This window comes from Neolamprologus multifasciatus, chromosome 3 (genome assembly GCF_963576455.1).
Source record: "Neolamprologus multifasciatus chromosome 3, fNeoMul1.2, whole genome shotgun sequence".
NCBI lineage: Eukaryota > Metazoa > Chordata > Actinopteri > Cichliformes > Cichlidae > Neolamprologus > Neolamprologus multifasciatus.
In genome coordinates this window covers 38,343,781-38,365,502 of record NC_140441.1, presented here as the reverse complement: position 1 = coordinate 38,365,502, position 21,722 = coordinate 38,343,781, and the positions used below count along the sequence as shown (strand labels likewise).

At 39.4% G+C, this 21,722-nt stretch overlaps 1 protein-coding gene across 4 annotated transcripts; it reads right to left on the bottom strand.

The window, feature by feature from the left end:
• Nucleotides 1–495: 495 nt before the first annotated feature.
• Nucleotides 496–9,039, bottom strand: LOC146523061 (L-amino-acid oxidase-like). 4 transcript variants are annotated; one of them, XM_085154650.1, is made up of 8 exons: nucleotides 8,155–8,269; nucleotides 6,325–6,373; nucleotides 5,846–6,066; nucleotides 5,455–5,567; nucleotides 5,125–5,329; nucleotides 3,541–3,609; nucleotides 3,302–3,438; nucleotides 503–2,064 (listed from the first exon to the last, which is right to left on the bottom strand). In XM_085154650.1, exons 2-8 carry the CDS (start codon nucleotides 6,347–6,349, stop codon nucleotides 1,278–1,280), a joined length of 1,557 nt encoding a protein of 518 aa, XP_085010776.1. In that variant the 5' UTR covers nucleotides 6,350–6,373; nucleotides 8,155–8,269; the 3' UTR covers nucleotides 503–1,277. The 4 variants fall into 4 exon arrangements, with proteins under 4 accessions (XP_085010777.1, XP_085010776.1, XP_085010775.1 ...); XM_085154649.1 differs by lacking the exon at nucleotides 8,155–8,269 and adding an exon at nucleotides 6,928–6,989; XM_085154651.1 differs by lacking the exons at nucleotides 5,846–6,066; nucleotides 6,325–6,373 and adding an exon at nucleotides 8,658–9,039 and having other exon boundaries at nucleotides 496–2,064; nucleotides 8,155–8,375.
• Between the last annotated feature and the right edge of the window lie 12,683 nt (nucleotides 9,040–21,722).

Genomic DNA, 21,722 nt, shown 5'->3' with positions numbered 1-21,722 from the left:
TTTTCGCTTTGTTTCAACACCTCTTCGCCACCATCTCTTGTACCACTGTACTCCCTCGCCAAATCCCATGGTCCACCACTCATGTCCCGGGGAAGCCTAGTTGAAAGCCCCTACGCCCTTGTACATAGTGCTACACGCCATCTTCTTAGTTCATAGGTCATGGCCTGTCTCAGTTTGTTATTAGTTCAAGGTCATTGTATTTCACAGTTTCTATTTTTCTATCTTGTACCTTCACTTTGTTGTAAATAACACACTTCTTCGCTTCAAAGTTCTGTTTTTTGGCTTGAATCTGTTTTTGGGTCCACTCCATGTTTTGGCTTCCAGCCCTGAGAGGAGCTGGAGGCTGCATGCCCCGCTGGGGGTGTCAAGTTTTCAGTCAAATTCAAGTCAAATTTTGATATAGATTTTGTGTGTGTTTACTGTTTTTTTAAAAATTGAATGGATTGATTGAAAAAAATTTGATAAACACTACAAACAAATTTTCACAGATGAAATAATTAGCGTAGACGACATCGCATTCCCCTGTGTATAAGATCAAAGGCTATGACGGTGAACTAATTACCGGTAGTTTTTATGAACAAGAGTTGTAGAAAGTGAAGGTGATGAATGGCCATCTTTAATATATAGACAAAAGCGTTGGTAAAGCGTGTTACGACCCCCTCTGCTAGGCGTCAGGGTAGGAGTAACATAAACAAGCCCACCCCACACAAACTGAGTAAAGTAAAAGGTTTTAATTTCAAACTTTAAACAGAAAAAAAAGAAGTTAAAGAAAATCGCTGATAAATTTAATCAATGAGATGCAAGCATAAGAAGTTCAATGTAAAAAATATGCAGTAATACATAATATATAAGTAATAGGTAAAATATGACTTTATAATACATGAAGAAACTAAAAAAAACAAAACAACATTCTAAGAGGCTGTGACTGAAGTCGTAGAGACAAAAAAGGTTAATGCTCAGTAAAGTTCATTTCTTAGTAATTATCACCCAATTAAACTCAACTCATTAAACCAGATGTCTAATAATGCAAATAATTAAAATAATGTTTACAAGCAGTACCAGTAAAGCTACTGTTTATTAACTATACAGAAGTTGTAATAAAATTACAAGCAAGCACCAGTGGAGAAAAAAAGTAAATAGTGTACCTGCAATGTTCTTTTATATAAAAAGAGGTTTAAGAAATATAGTCAATTCAGCATCACCAGCTAATCATACACATCTTTGTGGGAGCCGACTGATTATTTGGTTCAAATCATCTTGTTCCATTAGAGTTCATCTCATGTTGCACTTCTGACTGACTCTTTGTTTGCAGCGTTGTTAATGTTGGTAGACGCCCTGATTGCAGATTTCATTGATGTCTCGATCCAAGCATGAGGGAAGGCTGTGTGCTCACCAGCAAAGTGCACCTTGCCCTCACTTTTAAAGAGCTCTTCAGCATATTCTAAGTGTTGGTAGGGTGTAAACAAAGCAAATGCACCCAAACTATAAGGATCCAAGCTCCACTTCTTCACTATGACCCCTGTGCAGAGATCCCTGACCTTCTTGCCATGAATCTTTTCCAAATCTCTCAAAGCCAGCTCTTTAAGGTCTTCATCGTTTGGACCTAGGAATAGTAGTGAGTTATCAGACCAGGTGTAGGAAGCCAAGAGGACACCAATGGTCCTATTTTTTGGGAAACTGTGGCTGGGGTAGTAAATGAAACGAGTTGGCCCATCTGTGATGCTCTTCCCCCCCCGGATGCCGTCATCCTCCCAGAACCTGTTTTTGAAGGTGAGCAGGATTTTAGTGGAGCTGTCGTAATGGACAGACCTCAGGGCGTCCATCTTTTTAATGGAGAGAGGAGGATCGAAATCTATGAAAAGAGCCGCTTTGGCTGTTGTTGTTACCAGGACAAAGTCAGCTTTAAGATCAGTAAAATTAGACTGTTGGCCTCGTTGATATGACACAGTAACTTCATCTGAATGGCTAATACGCTTGACTGTAGAATTAAGAAGAATTGGGACATCAAGGCTTTTCTTTAAAGCTTTGGTGAGAAGGTCTGACCCACCAGTCACTTCATAGTACCTTTAAAATAAAATAAAGAAAAACAGAGATATATATTTTTCACATGAATTTGTTAGTAATCAATGTCTAGTAAATATATTTTACATTTTAGCTTAATTTAACAATAAATTGAGGTCTCAAATGTTTTCAGTTTCATAGAATTAAATAATAAAATGTAACATGTACAAGTGCAAAGAAAACTCTGTATGTACCAGACCATAGGGTGAACCGGATTATAAAATGCATTAAGTAAAACAAAGCAGTCAGATAAGTCAAACTTTACTCAACTTATTCTTATTGCTTCCTCTACTTCTGTATCATTGATTCATTAATGTTGAATTTCCTAACTGCTGCTCTATTCTCAGGTTCTACTGCGTGACTGATATCCATGAGTTTAAAATCTGCTTCACAAGCATGTCTCTTAACAGGTGCCATTTTGTACACACATAATATAATATAATAATATTATGTTTTTGAAGCACAATAAGTATTACTCTGCAAGGCTCCTGACTACGGGAGCCGTAATGCTCCGACAATCCATCAAGTGGTGCGGCTTTGTAGTTTTCTTTTTTTCCGTAGCATATCAAAGTCATACTAAAACCTTTTCTGACAGATTTGAGTGCCGTGTACCACATAAAATCGGTTCGAGGTCAGTTAGCACAACCAGAATTCATACATAAGGTGCACCAGATTATAAGGTGCACTGTCGATTTTTGAATGTAAATATTTTCAGTGTGCCTTATAGACCAAAAAATATGGTACTGCTGACTCCTGCTGACAGCAATACAGCCTAAAGTCAAATTTTCATTTTTTTCAGACAGAAATGATGACACATCACATCAGGAAAACGTGCTATCAGGTTAAAGCAGGGTTGGGCAACACCGGGCCTCAAGGGCTGGCTCACCCTGGGTCAAACACCTGAATCAAATGATTTGTTCATTCATTTAAATCAGCTGTGTTGGATCAAGGACACATCTAAAACCTACAGTACCCCAGCCCTTGAGGCCTCCCTCACTCCTGGTTAAAGCAATGAATTGTTATATCCTCTACTTCAAATAATTAAAACCTGCAGCTCATCTAAAATTATAAATGAACAGTTGAAGCACTGATAAAAAGTTTATTCTTAATTTAAATAAGGAAATAAGAATTTCAGTTCAATAACGGAACATTTCATGATTTGATTTACTGATATATTTCACTTATGTTTATGAACTCTTCTATGAAAGAAGTTATATTTAGTTTAGTTAGAAGGTCTTACTCGACGTTGTCATTAACATCAGTTTGGTCATAGATCATTTCAGTGAGTGCAGTGTACATAAGGCCCTGCTCGTTAAGTAGGTCTCCAATCATCCTAATGGCTTCAGAACTCAGACCACCTTCTTCTTTCAGGTAATCCTATTAGGAAAACAAAGTTTCTGGTTATGAAATCAAAGTGGGTCATAGAGAAAAAATAAAGTTTAGCTCTTTTAATTAATTAATTATTTAATTTAAATTTACCTTCACAGAATAGCGGTCAAATTTTTCCAGTGCAGCTCTACAACCATTTTGTGCGACTTCGTTTTTCACCTAGAGAAGTAAAAATCATTGAGACAATGTCATGTATAAATATTTAGCTGCATATCAACACAGTCTCTTATATGGCGAGCAGATGTAATACCTGAATGAACTACCTTAGAGCAGTCTAACCTGATGTTAGAGTTGTGTTAACCTTTTAGAATCCAAGTGTTTACCGTCAACTAATCTAGGATTTATTATTTATTTTTATTTTATTTTATTGACAAGAACTGTGGGCCAAACCCCGTCCCTGAACTTAGCAGTGACTGCAAATACATGTACAATGAGCAGTTAACGAAGTGCGCTCATCAGAATTCAGAAGGAGATTAATTTAACATTCGTGGGAGGCATAATAGAAAAATCATTGGTTTCAAAAAATGACATAAAAACAAAACTACCGTGAAGAAACAGGCAGAGAGCACGGAGTAATTAGGCCTGGGCAGATGTGTCTGTTTGACCAAATTAAACTGTTTTTAAACGTGTTGTGTTCAAGTCAATCTTCATTCTTGGCACTGTATGAAATAAGAACAAATGTTCCGGAATACTAAAAAGTTTCCATGTGATGCACTTCTTTGTTCACATGACTATGTATATATATATATATATATATATATATATATATATATATATATATATATATATTTTTTTTTTTTTTTTTTTTTGACTATATATTTTTACAGAATTCTGGTTTAACAGCTTTTTTAAAATGGAAATATTTCAAATAAGTGTTTGTATAAAAACCCATATACACACAACTGTTCAGCTTGAAAATGGGTCTGTTAGATTTAGACAAGGGCGTAGATTTGGCATGGACGGAGGGTACGTGTCCCCACCAATAATTTGATCCCTTCGAGTAAAGAAAAACAAACCCGATAGTAAGAAAAAAACGATCTGTCAGCGTCTCATTCAGCGAGCGGTGCAGAAAGAGTTAAATTACGTTCTCTACTGGAGTCCTACCTCATGTGACAAATATGGCCAATGTGATTGGCTGTGCCTTTCAGGGAGCTCTGTTTAGTTTCAGCAGCGGCAAACCTGCGCTGCGAGGGGGAGGATGGCAGCAAAAAGGAAGATTGATTTTCAAAGAAACCTGTAAGTCACTTAAAGTCAAGTTCACTCATATAATGTGTCCGTCACAATAACGTTACAGGCTATGCTAGGACATACATGCCAACACTCCCTGACTTATATGGAATATGGCTGAAGTAAACTAAAGCCTAAAATACTTAGTCAGTCATTTGTTTAATAGTAATTTAACATTATATAATTCATATATAAAACTATGAATTGTAATTTTAAACGGTTTAAAAGCAGGTAGAATAGCATATGTAGGCAAGTATATTATCAAGAAGTAAAAACAAAAAGGAAAAAATAAGAAACGGGGCAGGATTCGATGGTTGAATCATCCATCCCCATCAATGCCAAAACCAAATCTACACCCTTGGATTTAGACCAAACAAAATCAATTCAGTTTTGGTGTTTATGTTGAAACATTTAACGCCAACTGGAAAAACAAACCCCTCCACATACCTTTTCTAATGCTTGCTGTAGGAGAGCGTCAGCTGATTTATGCATCTCACTTGGTGATAGATTGTATTTCAGGATCTCAGGCTTTTCCTTCACTTTGCATGTCCTTTGTGGCTGTATTCCATTCACCAGATAGAAAGTATTGTTGTCATCCATGATGAATTTATTCAGCTCAACTCCCAGATCCTTCGCAAACTGAAGGACAATACTGTTGAAAACCAATCAGATTGTGAGTTTCCTCAAGGTTCGACAGATAAACTAGGAGCAGAAGCAGCCTCTATCACCACTGTGGTATTAAAAATGGCCACCTTTTAAATAACTGATTTTACTCACTGATGAAAATCAGGGATCCTCATAGCACCAAGTTCAGCATACCAGCCCTCTTTGTCATTCCTGTAGGTCTCCACACGTCCACCAATTCGTCCACTAGCCTCTACTATGGTGACCTTATTTAAATATTACCAAACACAAGTATATATTATTTAATATGTATGAAATATTGCTTGCTTTGTTTATCTACACACACTAATCTCGTTGAAAAGGAAAGTGTTATAATTAAAAATGCAAAATCTCCAACTCTTTTCACTACACCAGGACTACTAACAGGACTTGCAGTACCTCTAGTAATTACATATTAAGGCTTGAAGAAAAACAAAGGTTCGTCTGTCACAGATAATAGAACAAAATTTTTAAATAACCAGAATAAAAACATCTCATGTCAGACCTTATGTCCTGCGTTTTTAAGTAGCCTGGCAGCTGTCAATCCAGCCATGCCAGCTCCAACAATGACAACATGACGAGATGTGTTTGTTTTTGGAAGACCGTTCGTGGCTATCTGATGAAGCTGCTTGTAGTCAGTGTCATTCAAACAATCAGCTAGAACATCCTTCAGCCTGTTGGTAGTGTGACTTTGACACAGAGTGAGCCACAAAGCACTGACAGCAACTGCAGACAAAAAAAGGACATGTTGTACATCAGCATGTAACAAAGCCTTCCAATAAATTTAAATCACCAATTTTTATGCTTAAAACTAAGAAGCTACTTTGAATTTCAAAAACAGATTTTCATAAAAAAGTATTTTGTAGGATTTGTAACATATCAGTATGAAATTAGCATTTTGGTTTCTTTTCAACTAGTTTTTAAACAGTTTACATCTGGAAGCTGACACTACTTCAGTAACAGTGCAAAATGTCACATACTCACATAATTTCACTACAAGTGGATCCATTGTTCACGTTTGTCTGCTTTTCTTCTGAGGTGACATGAGAAGGAATGTACACTTCAACACATATGAAAATAAATAAATGAACAAAATGCAACTGTTTGTAGTTTTAGCTGTCTCATCCTTTTGTGACATAGCACAGCATATAAACTTACTCTGTTCTGGTTAAGAAATCCTAACACTGGGATAGAAATGTCCTCAGTCTTTGTTATTTGGGACAGTAGTGAGAGATATAATTAAACATAATTAATAATTATGTGCTTTACTTAGGAAAACTGGCTTTAACGCCCTACTTTCTAATTTATAATGCTAAACATTGCAAAACTATTTAATTAACTAACTGTTGTCTGCCATATATATATATATATATATATATATATATATATATATATATATATATATATATATATATATATTAGTTTTACATCACTCAAAAAAAAAGCTTGGAAGTTTTCATTTACAACTGGCTTTTAAAAGAATCAGTTATAATAATCATATTACTACATGCATTCATGCTTTTTTTAAACTACTTTCTGTAGATCTTGGCTATATTTCTTCGATTTAAATCAAGTAGTAATTCTTACCATGTGAAGCTCTGTCAGAAATGAGACAGAAACTATCATGAATGGCCTTATATAGCGAGAGACTAGGTATTATCTGGAAAGGTGTTTATGTTTTGTTCCTCTGAATTTTCTTAGAGTTTTCTTCTGACTATGTGTCACTATGTGACACATAGTCACATACTTGCAAAGTAGATATTTCATTTAAGGGAGGAAACACTACGAATATGCAAAAGCATTTGCTCACAAAACACACGATGACCTTAAATGAATGTTGTGTTTTTAATTCCGCTCCGGACTCGTGAATCTCAACCCAGCAGCAGCGGTAACGTTTGCACGTCCTCTCCCGTTAATTTCATCCAGCTGTTGAAACTTTTGCAGATAAACTAAACACAGCAGAAACAGTAACAGCGGCAGTTCTCGTGTAACATGTTACATATTTTAATAATAAATGGCTCTTAAATCATGTTACAATAAAGAAACCAATCATAAAGTTATTTAGGTCAGGTGATGACTGTGTGGATGTGTCACTGGGAGTGGAACTGATATAGTCTCAGTGTGATAATGATAAAGGTGAGAGGTCATCCCTTCTTGTTTTGTCAGTGTGAAGGATAAGGATGGGTATCGAAAACCGGTTCTTGTTGACAACCGGTTCCCACTGTTTCAATTCCTTGGAATTGTTTGCCATTTTTGCAAATGATTCCCTTATAGATTCCAGTCGCCCCGAATGACGTCAACACGTTGCGGAGTGTCATTTACCTGGCAGGAAACATGGCGGCTCAAACGCTCAAAAGTTTGGTTATACTTTACAAAAACGGATGACAACAGGGCAACTTGTAATACTTGAAAAGTAGATATTTTATTTAAGGGAGGAAACACTACGAATATGCAAAAGCATTTGCTCACAAAACACGCGATGACCTTAAAGGAATGTCGTGTTTTTAATTCCGCTCCGGACTCGTGAATCTCAACCCAGCAGCAGCGGTAACGTTTGCACGTCCTCTCCCGTTAATACGGCAGGTAAATAATCAACTAACAGTTCATATTATGTTAGCGCAATCTGCCTTATTACAAAACCTGCCATTACTGTGCATTTAGGTGACCATGATGAGAGACACCAGGACTACTAATAGGACTTGCAGTACCTCTAGTAATTATATATTCAGGCTTGAAGAAAAACAAAGGTTCGTCTGTCACAGATAATAGAACAAAATTTTTAAATAACCAGAATAAAAACATCTCATGTCAGACCTTATGGCCTGTGTTTTTAAGTAGCCTGGCAGCTGTCAATCCAGCCATGCCAGCTCCAACAATGACAACATGACGAGATGTGTTTGTTTTTGGAAGACCGTTCGTGGCTATCTGACGAAGCTGCTTGTAGTCAGTGTCATTCAAACAATCAGCTAGAACATCCTTCAGCCTGTTGGTAGTGTGACTTTGACACAGAGTGAGCCACAAAGCACTGACAGCAACTGCAGACAAAAAAAGGACATGTTGTACATCAGCATGTAACAAAGCCTTCCAATAAATTTAAATCACCAATTTTTATGCTTAAAACTAAGTAAATACGTAGAGAGAATTTAAAGAAGCTACTTTGAATTTCAAAAACAGATTTTCATAAAAAAGTATTTTGTAGGATTTGTAACATATCAGTATGAAATTAGCATTTTGGTTTCTTTTCAACTAGTTTTTAAACAGTTTACATCTGGAAGCTGACACTACTTCAGTAACAGTGCAAAATGTCACATACTCACATAATTTCACTACAAGTGGATCCATTGTTCACGTTTGTCTGCTTTTCTTCTGAGGTGACATGAGAAGGAATGTACACTTCAACACATATGAAAATAAATAAATGAACAAAATGCAACTGTTTGTAGTTTTAGCTGTCTCATCCTTTTGTGACATAGCACAGCATATAAACTTACTCTGTTCTGGTTAAGAAATCCTAACACTGGGATAGAAATGTCCTCAGTCTTTGTTATTTGGGACAGTAGTGAGAGATATAATTAAACATAATTAATAATTAATATTTTGTGCTTTACTTAGGAAAACTGGCTTTAACGCCCTACTTTCTAATTTATAATGCTAAACATTGCAAAACTATTTAATTAACTAACTGTTGTCTGCCATATATATATATATATATATATATATATATATATATATATATATATATATATACAGTGGGGCAAAAAAGTATTTAGTCAGCTACCGATTGTGCAAGTTCCCCCACTTAAAATGATGACAGAGGTTAGTAATTTGCACCAGAGGTACACTTCAACTGTGAGAGACAGAATGTGAAAAAAAAATCCATGAATTCACATGGTAGGATTTGTAAAGAATTTATTCGTAAATCAGGGTGGAAAATAAGTATTTGGTCACCTCAAACAAGGAAAATCCCTGGCTCTCACAGACCTGTAACGTCTTCTGTAAGAAGCTTTTCTGTCCCCCACTCGTTACCTGTATGAATGGCACCTGTTTGACCTCATCATCTGTATAAAAGACACCTGTCCACAGCCTCAACCAGTCAGACTCCAAACTCCGCCATGGCCAAGACCAAAGAGCTTTCGAAGGACACCAGGAAAAGAATTGTAGACCTGCACCAGACTGGGAAGAGTGAATCTACAATAGGCAAGCAGCTTGGTGTGAAAAAATCAACTGTGGGAGCAATCATCAGAAAATGGAAGACATACAAGACCACTGATAATCTCCCTCGATCTGGGGCTCCACGCAAGATCTCATCCCGTGGGGTCAAAATGATCATGAGAACGGTGAGCAAAGATCCCAGAACCACACGGGGGGACCTGGTGAATGACCTGCAGAGAGCTGGGACCAAAGTAACAAAGGTCACCATCAGTAACACACTACAACGGCAGGGAATCAAATCCCGCAGTGCCAGACGTGTTCCGCTGCTGAAGCCAGTGCATGTCCAGGCCCGTCTGAAGTTTGCCAGAGAGCACATGGATGATACAGCAGAGGATTGGGAGAATGTCATGTGGTCAGATGAAACCAAAGTAGAACTTTTTGGTATAAACTCAACTCGTCGTGTTTGGAGGAAGAAGAATACTGAGTTGCATCCCAAGAACACCATACCTACTGTGAAGCATGGGGGTGGAAACATCATGCTATGGGGCTGTTTTTCTGCCAAGGGGACAGGACGACTGATCCGTGTTAAGGACAGAATGAATGGGGCCAAGTATCGTGAGATTTTGAGCCAAAACCTCCTTCCATCAGTGAGAACTTTGAAGATGAAACGAGGCTGGGTCTTCCAACATGACAATGATCCAAAACACACCGCCCGGGCAACAAAGGAGTGGCTCCGTAAGAAGCATTTGAAAGTCCTGGAGTGGCCTAGCCAGTCTCCAGACCTCAACCCCATAGAAAATCTGTGGCGGGAGTTGAAAGTCCGTGTTGCTCGGCGACAGCCCCAAAACATCACTGCTCTTGAGAAGATCTGCATGGAGGAATGGGCCAAAATACCAGCTACTGTGTGTGCAAACCTGGTAAAGACCTATAGTAAACGTTTGACCTCTGTTATTGCCAACAAAGGTTATGTTACAAAGTATTGAGTTGTATTTTTGTTATTGACCAAATACTTATTTTCCACCCTGATTTACGAATAAATTCTTTACAAATCCTACCATGTGAATTCATGGATTTTTTTTTCACATTCTGTCTCTCACAGTTGAAGTGTACCTCTGGTGCAAATTACTGACCTCTGTCATCATTTTAAGTGGGGGAACTTGCACAATCGGTGGCTGACTAAATACTTTTTTGCCTCACTGTATATATATAGTGTAACATGTTACATATTTTAATAATAAATGGCTCTTAAATCATGTTACAATAAAGAAACCAATCATAAAGTTATTTAGGTCAGGTAATGACTGTGTGGATGTGTCACTGGGAGTGGAACTGATATAGTCTCAGTGTGATAATGATAAAGGTGAGAGGTCATCCCTTCTTGTTTTGTCAGTGTGAAGGATAGGGATGGGTATCGAAAACCGGTTCTTGTTGAGAACTAAGCTAATCGACCTTAGTGTTCTCCTTTTTAAAAAAAAGAATCGATAAAGAATCAATAAAGAATCGAATCGTTAAACAGAATCGAAAATGGAATCGGAATCATGAAAATCGTATCAATACCCATCCCTAGTGACACATAGTGTATGACCACTCCTTTGCTGTTTTTCTACTAGAGATCTCCTTCATGATCATTCATAGACAAGCAGGTGCCAAGACAAGCATTTCACCTCAACCGCTTTCACCACCATCCCATAGAAATACAAGCACACATGACAAGTTCAATTTCACAGTTTCAAAATTGTTTAAAGCCACCATTTTCCTTGATTTGAGCCACGCTGGATCTACATTGCATCTGAACAGCATCTATGCACAAAGATTTTGTAGAATACCTACAAATTTTAAAATATTTTCATTTTTAAGTATTTTAAGTCACTTTGGGACTAGTAATGAATTTTGAATGCAAAATAATCTTCTTTTGGATATTTTCAAATGAAAATAGATCGATTAAATCCTTGTATAGTCTTCATGTTTGGGACTTTCTCGTATCCCTTTGGGTACATTGATCCAGGACATATTTGGAGTTTTAAAAAGAAGTGTAAAATTAAATTTTACTTTATAGACCATCAACATATGTTGTCATTATCTCAGTATCAGACAGTAGAGAAAACATATATGTTTAACGATTCCAATCAGTCTCTACCCAAACAAAGTTGTTTTTGCCATAAGGTTATAATTCACAAATCCACAACCCTGAACATTATCTTGGAAAAAATGGATTGAGACATGTCTTCATTAACATTAATATGTGTTCAACCATTGTCAGCTTTGTCTTGAGAAGGTACTGACCCAGGTTGTATGATGTGTAAAAACTATTGTGGCCATTGAGGTCTTCAGACATATTTAGCACCACCCGTGCCCTCTATTGATTGACTGATTTCTAAATTGTCCTCATAGTGTGAGACTTCTTCTCTTCATCTTCTCTTTCTTGCTGTGTCCCTGTCTCTCTTCAAACATGAGGTCTAAAGTCCTTTTGACAGCTAAATCCTTTGATTATATTAAGCATGAAAGACTACTCTGATGCAGAAGTATTTATCTCTTCTGTCCTACCCCCTTGATGTGCAGGTGTGAGGTATATAGAGCTAGAAAATATGGAAAGACAAGCAATTGGTTTGCAGGTGATGGAGGTTAGAGTGTAAATGTAAACGCGTTGGGTGTAGCAGCATATGTGCTCAGTTATTATTTTTAATTTGGAAATTTTTGTCACAGAAAAATTTAAACTTGTACTGTTTTATTTTTTGTTTTTTAACAGAAACAGGTCAATTTGACCCGAAATCCATACGAGGATTAAATCAGTTGTTTACCAAATTTTGAATGTGTTTATGCAGCAGCAATGTTTAGGTGGAAAAACAAAATCATCATGAATGTCAGTCATATATCTGTTTTATATGTGGGTTACTGATTGAAAATATTTCATGGATTATTATAAAACATTTCTGTGCTTCCAGCGATGAAGCTATTAATCATTTTGTTTGGCAAATAAAAGACTGCTGGTTCAATTCCAACTGGTTCAGTTCCAGAGGAAGGGCCTCTGGTGTTAAGTGTAAATCAAACATGCAACGCTGTTGTGTGGTGTTAGTTCAGCAGGCATTACACACACACGCAGGTAGGAACAGAGGATTACCGGAGATAACTCCTTTCTTTATTTTTATTTTTCTTCTTCCAAAAAACCACAAGCAGAACAACATACTCACTAGCGCCCTCTAGCGCTTCTGGTAAATGCATCTACAGAACAAATGCAATAGTATGTGTGGACACAACATCTCCCCCTTTGAACAAGGATTTCTTATGTGAACCTGACTTCATCATTCTGATGTATGTCACCTAATACATGTTTAACATATTTCACATTACTCAGTAACATTCACTTTCCCATGACAAAGTCTTGGGTCCAGCAAGGTGGGTTCCTCATCCTGGTGGGCCTAAGCCTACTATCAGGCTCAGAGTTAGATGCTAGATCAGTTCCTGGTTTATGACAGTCCATTGTTGTGTCAGAATCAGTACCTGTGTTCAGCTCTGACAGAGCCGATAAGTGTGAGGCGTTCCAGGTCCGTCCATCATCCAGCAAATAAGTGTTTGGTCCTTTCCTTGTCATGACAGTCCTTGGTTTGGAAAACTTTAACTCGCCTTTCTTTACCTTCCACGGCTTCCTAACCCGTACCTTGTCACCAGGCTGAAAGTTGGATGGTTTGGCGTGTCTGCGAGCATCAGTGTATTCTTTCATTTTCATTTGCTTATTCTTAACTCTTTCGCACATGGTACGCCTCTCTGTCTGAGGAACAGGCATATCCATTACCTGTAACTTTGTTCTCATTCGTCGTCCATGGAGCAGTTCTGAAGGGGAAACTCCAGTTGTTGAATGAGGGGTTGCTCTCTAGTCCATCAGGTAAGTTCTCAGGAATGATTTCCAGGGTTGTCCTTGAATCGAGGCAGTCTGTAGGCAGTCTTTAACGCACCTATTGAATCTCTCAACTTCCCCATTAGCTCTTGGGTAATACACTGAAGATCTCAGGTGTTGGATTCCCCTGCTTTTAAGGAAGTCAGCAAACTCAGCAGAGAGAAATTGAGAGCCATTGTCACTTATCAATGTCTTTGGATTCCCTTCACGAGAGAAAACTACAGAAAGGAACTGAATGATAGTAGCTGCATCAGCTCGGGAAGCAAAAGCTACTTCAGGCCACTTACTAAAGTAATCTACCAATGTGATGGCAAATCTACAGTCAGAAGGGGCTATTTCAAAAGGGCCTATGATGTCCACAGACACCTTTTCCCAAGCAGCAGCTGGTAAAGGAATGGGTTGGAGTGGAGCATCATGGGTGACAGTGGACTTATCATTCTGTCTGCACGTTGCACAGTTCTTTATCAGTGTCTCTATGTGACAATCCATTTTGGGCCACCAGTACAATTCCCTCAGGCGTTGTTTGGTACGTACAATGCCTTGGTGAGTTTCATGAGCTATATCAGTGAGTTTTTTCTGCAACGACTCAGGCACTAGCAATCGATGTGTACCTCTGACGATGCACTCATTCAAGACCGCGAGTTCATGGCGGATTGGGAAGTACGGCTGTAAGTCAGGTTCCAGTGACGTCTTCCTTGCAGGCCAGCCTTTCTGTATCTGCACACGGAGCTTTGTGAACACTGGACAGGCTTTGCACTCTGACTGGAAAGCATCCTCAGACACAGCACTAAGATCAGTGAGGATGGATGCAACTGACTCCACATCCTCTGCACATGCCATGTCTGTCTCGGAAAGTGGGAGCCTAGAAAGACAATCAGCAACATGGTTCAATGACCCAGTTCTATATTCCACTTCATAGTCAAACTCCAACAGGCGAGCTGACCATCTGGCTATGCGTAGACCAGCTCTGTTATTGCCCTTAGTAGTCAGCAGTGTTGTAAGTGCTTGGTGATCTGTTCGTAGGAGGAATTTTCTGCCCCAGAGCCATGTGCGCCATTTTTCAGCAGCCCAGACACAAGCTAGGGCTTCCTTCTCAACGATTGAGTATTTCCTCTCTGCATCAGACAAGCTTCGAGATGCAAATGCAACAGTCTGTTCTGCATCATTACTGTCAAGTTGAGTCAAAACAGCACCTACACCGTAGTCTGAGGCATCTGTCGAGACTATGGTTGGCTTACTGGGGTCGAACATCACCAGGGCAGGGCTGTGCACGATTAACCGCTTGACTTGGTCAAACGCTGCTTGAGCTGCTTCGTTCCAGTGGAATGAACAATCCTTACGCAGAAGAGCTCTCATAGGTTCAACAACAGTCGCGTAATTTGGCACAAACTTGCTGTACCATGCACTCAAGCCAAGAAATGAGCGCAGGGTTGCAGGATCAGTAGGGGGCGGCGCATGCAGGATAGCAGTGACATGAGAGTCATCTGGCAGCAGACCTTCTGGACCGATCTTTTGACCCAAAAAGCTCAGAGTAGTTTGACGGAGTTGACATTTGTCAACATTGAGTTTCAGTCCTGCATTGTTAATTCTGTGTAACACAGCACGCAGGTTGGCCTCATGTTCGGCTTCTGAAGTTCCGTATATGATGACATCATCAAGATAGCATTGGACACCTTTCTGGCCACGTAGGATTTCTGTCATCATCTTTTGGAACACTGCAGGTGCTGAACTCAACCCGTAGGGAACTCTGCTGTACTGGTACAGTCCTTCATGTGTAATGAAAGCAGTGAGCCCTCTACTCTCTTCATGTAGTTTTAAGATCCAGGGTGGAGAACATGACAGCCCCACGCAGCTCAGACAGTATGTCCTCTATCAGTGGCAAGGGATGACTGTCAACAACCACCGCTTTGTTAGGCTCTCTCAAATCAACGCACATGCGTATGCCACCAGTCTTCCTTCTAGTGACTACAATCGGGGAGACCCATTCAGATGCATCGATTTTCTCTATGATGCCATGTTCCTCAAGGTTCTTGAGTTCTGCGGAAACAGCATCACGGACTGACAGGGGTAAGCGCCGAAGTTTCTGCTGTATTGGCTTCACCTCAGGTCGCACCTTCACTTTATGTACAAAGTCCTTTGCACATCCGAATGCAACTGGAGACTCACATTCCTGTTTACATTGAGTGGGCAGAGCAGAGGTTTGCTGAAGTGTAGCACAGACCTTGGGACTGTCAAGAACTAATTGTCCCCCTTTTATGTGTAGCTGGAGGGCAGTCACTAAGTCCATTCCCAGTATGGGTGTTCCTGTTCTCACAATGTAGAGATCTGTGGAGGCACTCTTGCCATTGTAAGTAATGTCAGCTCTAAGACACCCTAATACATCCAGTTTCTCTTTTGAATATGTAATAAGCTGAACAGCTGGATTACTTAACTTAACTGAGCCAAAATTTGTGCTGTAAACATGTTCAGGCAGTATGGAAACACCAGACCCTGTGTCTACTAGTAGCTTAACAGTACATGCCTGTGCAGTATTTGGTACAGTGACAGTAACAGTGCACATCAGTTTAGCCGGATCACCACTGACACAATTGTCAACAGTTAAAACACACATTTCAGGCACAGTCACTTCATTAACAGGCTTATGAGAAGATTTACACACTCTCGAAAAATGTCCGATTTTTCCACACGTATTACATTTGCAGTCTTTGGCGGGGCAGGATTTATCATTGGCTTTGTGATCAGCTGAACCACAACGGTAGCATGTCGGAGCTGTATCCGTTTTTTTAGCTGCTTTGTATTTTGGCTTGCGCATCTTCTTTTGTACTTGAACAGCGGCAACAGGCTTTGTTTCACCAACAGCAATGGCCTTTGCGTCAGCTATTGCAGCCTCTGTACGCCTAGCAATTTCCAAAGCTCGATCGAGCGTCAAATCCTCCTCCATTAGCAGTCTTTCACGTATACGAGCATTATTTGTCTTCTCTACAAGTTGATCCCGCAACATTTCATTCTCCATAGCCCCGAACTTACATTGTTTCACGAGCTCACGCAGTGCGGCAACGTAGTGATCCGTAGACTCACCGACAGCTTGGGCTCGTTGCCTGAAACGGTATCTCTCGGCGACAACATTGACTTTAGGATGAAAGTACGTTTCCAAAGCCTTTACGGATCCCTCATAATCATCCGTAGCGAGTGGTAAGGCGCTGTAGATTCGTTGTCCCTCCGTTCCCAAGCAGTGAATGAGCAGGGCCCTCTTCCTCTCCGTAGCAAAGTCATTACCCCCGATCACCAGCAAGTAGTTATCGAACAACTTTTTCCACGCAGCAAATGGAATTTTCGGTTCGCCCGGACAATCCAGGAACACAGCCGGGGGTTGCAAAGAGAGCAGAGCCATAACTGAATCACCACTACTCTCGTCGCCACTTGTTGTGTGGTGTTAGTTCAGCAGGCATTACACACACATGCAGGTAGGAACAGAGGATTACCGGAGATAACTCCTTTCTTTATTTTTCTTTTTCTTCTTCCAAAAAACCACAAGCAGAACAACATACTCACTAGCGCCCTCTAGCGCTTCTGGTAAATGCATCTACAGAACAAATGCAATAGTATGTGTGGACACAACAAACGCTACCCAAGGGAGCAGCAAAAAATGGCTTTTTATAATAACGTCAAATGGGGTCAAATGATGGCCAGAATCTAACACGTGGCATCCAGCACATAACAACATAACAACCTGTTAATGTGATCTCTGATCTCCCACTCAGAGACACAGGTCTCTGAGTGTCCAGCATTCAGACGGCTACCTGAGGACTCATATGAGAGAAAATCTGCTCACACAGATATGTAGAGCCAAATACTGTCAATAAGGCCTCTGCAATGTTCTGAAGACAGTTAACCTTGTCAGGTAGTGATGTCCAGCAGGTGAAAATGAAAGCTCCATGAACACGCGCAGCTGCGTTCGTAGTTCTGTAAACTCTGACCCCCACAGAGTCAAGCTTTTTAGTTCAATCAGCTGCATTTCGATGTCCAGCCAGTTAATGCGAGACAAATCCAGCTGCTCATTAAAGCTTTCTGGTTTGATCAGATGCTGTGCTGAGCTCACAGCTCCTGAAGCATTTGAAGTGTCGGAATGTGGAAATTTCAACATCGCTTGAAAAAACGGCCAGCAAGCAACGTCCCTCTAACATGTAGGCTAAGTTATTTTTAGCCAATTACAAGTTGAATGTGGTAGTTGGGGTTGTTAGCTAAGATACCGTCATTAAGAAGCGACACAACTAATGTGTCTTTGCGAACTAATTTGCGATGTGCACTGCTGGCTCGGCCATTTTTTTTTAATGCACCTTCTCAGATTAATTCACTGCGTGTCGTGCCCAGGGCTGAACTGGGACAAAAAATTGGCCCGGCCATTTAGATTAGATACCAGCCCACCAGGTATTATAGGAGAAGCCATAAAGCCTTTGAATGAAAACAAACACTGATGTGACAGTGATCTACACTGTCTTGTTGGTATATGTAGGATTTTCTATACATTTTACATCAGATAAAAACTCTTGACCAGCAGCTTTTACAGCTGTGGCTCCAGCAAACATCAGCTGATACTAGAAATCAATATTAAATAAACTGACCTGTCTGACCTTTCTGTGTATACCACGTCTATATTTAAATAACATATCTGGTAGTTAAATCGTTTAACTAGATGTAAGATCACTTCAAGATGCTGCTATGTAATAGGAGAGTCAGATGCCTCTATCTCACATATAGTGAGTTAAAGAGAGAAAAGATTTTGCTTTGTCTCTTTAACCCTGATTTGATGTTGTTACAAATACGCATAATGTTTATAGCATAAAATGGGGGAAAAAAATGGGTTCTTAATTAAACCCACCGAAAAGACAAGGATGACTTTGTCAAATGTTCTGAAACACTGGGAATTAGAGGTGGAAATTATGCTGAAATGAGCATTTATTGCCTTTATGTAGTCTCTCAAAATACAACTAACTGTGCCTCACTGAAGCCAAGCACAGAGGAGCTGAGCACCACATCAGAGCAACTAAATAATATCCTGTTTTTTACTATCATAATGTCACCAGAGCTCACTCAGCTTCTGACTTTAGCTTTTGGACCACATTTCGGTCAGAGACATGCTCAGTTTACAACTTTGCAGGTTTATTTCACTGCTGACCACAAATATGGTTCATCTGTTTTGGAAAACAAGTAACAGAGTACCGGTTGACCACGCTGAGTCCATTTTAAAGCTGCAGGAGCTTTTTTTCTTGTAGCAACATTCATATATGTGTAAAAAGGCAAAGCAAGTGCAACTCAAAGCAGATGATTAAATACACAAACTGCAACAAAATATAAACTAGCACTTATCAGTGCAACCTGCAACATGTCTGCCACCTGTAAGACATTACACAGTATAAAAAAACATTATTCTAAATGAACAATATTTTTAAATAAGGAAACAGTGTGTTTTACTGCATATTACACATTGAGCTTCAGGTGGCCTTTTTGATGCAAGATATTGTGTGTGTGTGTATGTAGTAAAATCAGGGTTTAATACTACACGTTATATCAGCATTTTATGTCAGCATTATCTAACACAAAAGCTTGGGAGTGAGTATAGCTCATGAGATGATAAACTATAGATAATCCACTGGCATGTAATAACATGGGAGCATCTATATTATCAAACCCAAATTCATCAATCTTAATCACACTGTGGCGTGGGTGTGGTCTCTGGCCAGCTGCAGAGGAGGGGTGACACAGTGAGCTCCCGGGGGCGGCGCAGGGGCGGGATGAACAGGTGTGCTGGGATCTGATATTGATTGTGTGTCTTTTTATATTGGCAGTGACAGTCGGAGTGGGAGCGGACGTGACAGCACAAAGAGAGCGGGAGTGTCTGTGAAAAAACCACAACTTCAAATAAAGGTTCTGCTGTCAAAATAGTTGCTCCAGCATATGTTTATTGGGTCCAACACTACACACACATTGCTTATTGTCTGAATGCTGCACATCAGGCATCACAGCCCACAGTCTTACCAACTGTATCGTAGAATAGAAGGGATCCTCTGCTATAGGCTGGTAGATTCCTGCTGAAGGCATCTTTGTTTTGGTTCCTGCATCTGATTCTTTAACAGGTGAAATTAGATATGTCATTAACCCAAGCTTTTAATTCAGTTACTTAAATAACTTGAATAAACAGTTATATCACTCAGACCAGTAGTCTCAAACAAATAGCCAGCAGGCCAGAATTGGCCCAGCAAAAGAATCCAGTGTCACTGAACAGCTTTGGAAAATATGAAGGAAGGAATACATTTTTGGACTTTTAATATTTTTTTAAAGAATTTTATAGCTTTTCTTTCTGATAAAGACCTCACCCACAGCCATTCATTCCACACCAAAAGAGTTAAGTATTAAATTGACAATTTACCCCCCCCCCCCCCCCTTTTTTTTTTAAAGCCACAAAAACTATGTTTTGTAAATAAGGTACAGTCTGGACAGTGATCTACCAGAATTTTTTATGTAATTTTACATATTTATTATGTAAATTGAGATGTGCTGTTAAAATTGGACTTCTTTATATTATATTAAGATATCTCAGGGATTAAACATCTTTAATTTACCAGAAAGTTTCACTCATCTGGCCCACTTAAAATCAAAGTGAGCTGTATGTGGCCCTCAATGCAAAATGAGTTTGACATCCCTGACTAAGACAAATTACTGAGTGATGTTTTTAATATCTCAGTCCACTGATTAAAATGGCTTTGAATTAGAATCAGTCTCACCTTGTGGTTGAGTGTCCCTTATGGCGTAGATGTAGTGAACAGGTCTAGAGGGCAATAAACCATCATCTTCTGATGGGGAGGGACAGTGGAAGTGAAGGGATAGAATAAAGTTACGTTGAAACCAAGCACACCATTGTTTTTCTTGTGACATTACCAATAAGTTTGATGTGTCACATGGCCCTCTTCCTATTGAAAAAAACAAAAGTTGTATCCAAGATGGCCGACTTCTAAATGGCCACCATGGTCACCACCCATCTTGAGGAGTTTGCCCCCTCACATATAATAATGTGCCACGATGTGAGTTACTCATACATGTTTTAAACTAAAGATAATAAAAGCAACAAGGAGCCTTTCACAACTCTTTGTGGGCATATGTACTACATCCACAAATCTTCCCTTTGATCATCCTTTTTTCCCCGGGCAGCTCCATGCAATATATCCACTACCCTTCCTCTGAATATGTCCAAACCATCCCAGCCTTGACTGGAAAAAGAAAGGTCATAATTTCGTTTGATGATTATTGATTTCTGCAGCTACAGTTGGATGGTTGGGGAACAGTGAGATGCTTTTCACGTCAAAATGGACCAAAATCTCTGAGGAATGTAACAGAGGGTGCACTATTTTGCCCCCCTAACTTTGCAGTAATTGAATCATGTCTTAATTTCAGCCCCACTCTAGAGTGCATCATGAAACATTGTTTTTTTTTCTTTTTTCAGTTGAGAAAAAAAAAACAAGAAACATGTTACATGCAGTTTGTCACTGTACACATGTGGATGACACTTTTATGGATTTATCATGATTTAGGTCACATAATTAAACAATTTTAATGACTAGAAAATATTGTTTGGCGTTTATTGGTGTTACGTCCCCACAAATGAGGTCTAAGGGAAGGTGTGGGGAGCAATAACAAACAGGAAAAAATGAAGAGGAAACCAAACAGAGGTGTTTAGCCCATATTAAGGTTTTATTTGAAATAATCTTAACACAAAGAGACCGCAACAATGCTTTATCAATAAGACAAAAAAGGAAAATGGTCACAACAACAAAGAAAAAAACAAACTAAGATGCACTTTCGAACGCCCACAGGCCCACCCCGTCGCTAGCTGCAGCAAGCTCTACTGCTGTTAAGGCCCACAAGTAGTGAGGTGAGTAGTAATATACCTGCACTGTTTTTGCCCCCCACAACCCTCAGCCCCTCCCCACCACCCTGCGTGTCCATGTGAGTACGCGTGTACTGGCTTTGCACGTGCATGTGAGTTCAGGGGTCATGTGAGATCATAAGTGTTTAATTGTGTTTTATTTAATGAAACCATTATGTGTTTTAATTAAACTGTTTTTAAGGATTGTATAGGTCTCAGTACTCTGTTATTTAGACATAGATGATTTAATTTAACTAGTTTAGGAGCATTTCACTTTCCTTAGCGCTCCGAAAGACACAGAGGCTAATAGTTTTTAAACAGAGTACCACAAACAACATGTATTCCTTTAGAAATAAACTTTTCTTGTGATACTTCTAAAACCACATATTAACACCTAGCCACACTAACACCATATCA

Excerpts from the sequence above, each read along its gene's own strand:
- LOC146523061 (XM_085154651.1), bottom strand. The coding sequence starts at position 8,682 with ATGGATCCACTTGTAGTGAAATTAT. Across the intron at positions 8,376-8,657 it reads TCCACTTGTAGTGAAATTAT|TTGCTGTCAGTGCTTTGTGG; the intron begins GTGAGTATGTGA and ends TTTTGTCTGCAG. Across the intron at positions 5,568-8,154 it reads TTAAAAACACAGGCCATAAG|GTCACCATAGTAGAGGCTAG; the intron begins GTCTGACATGAG and ends TATTTAAATAAG.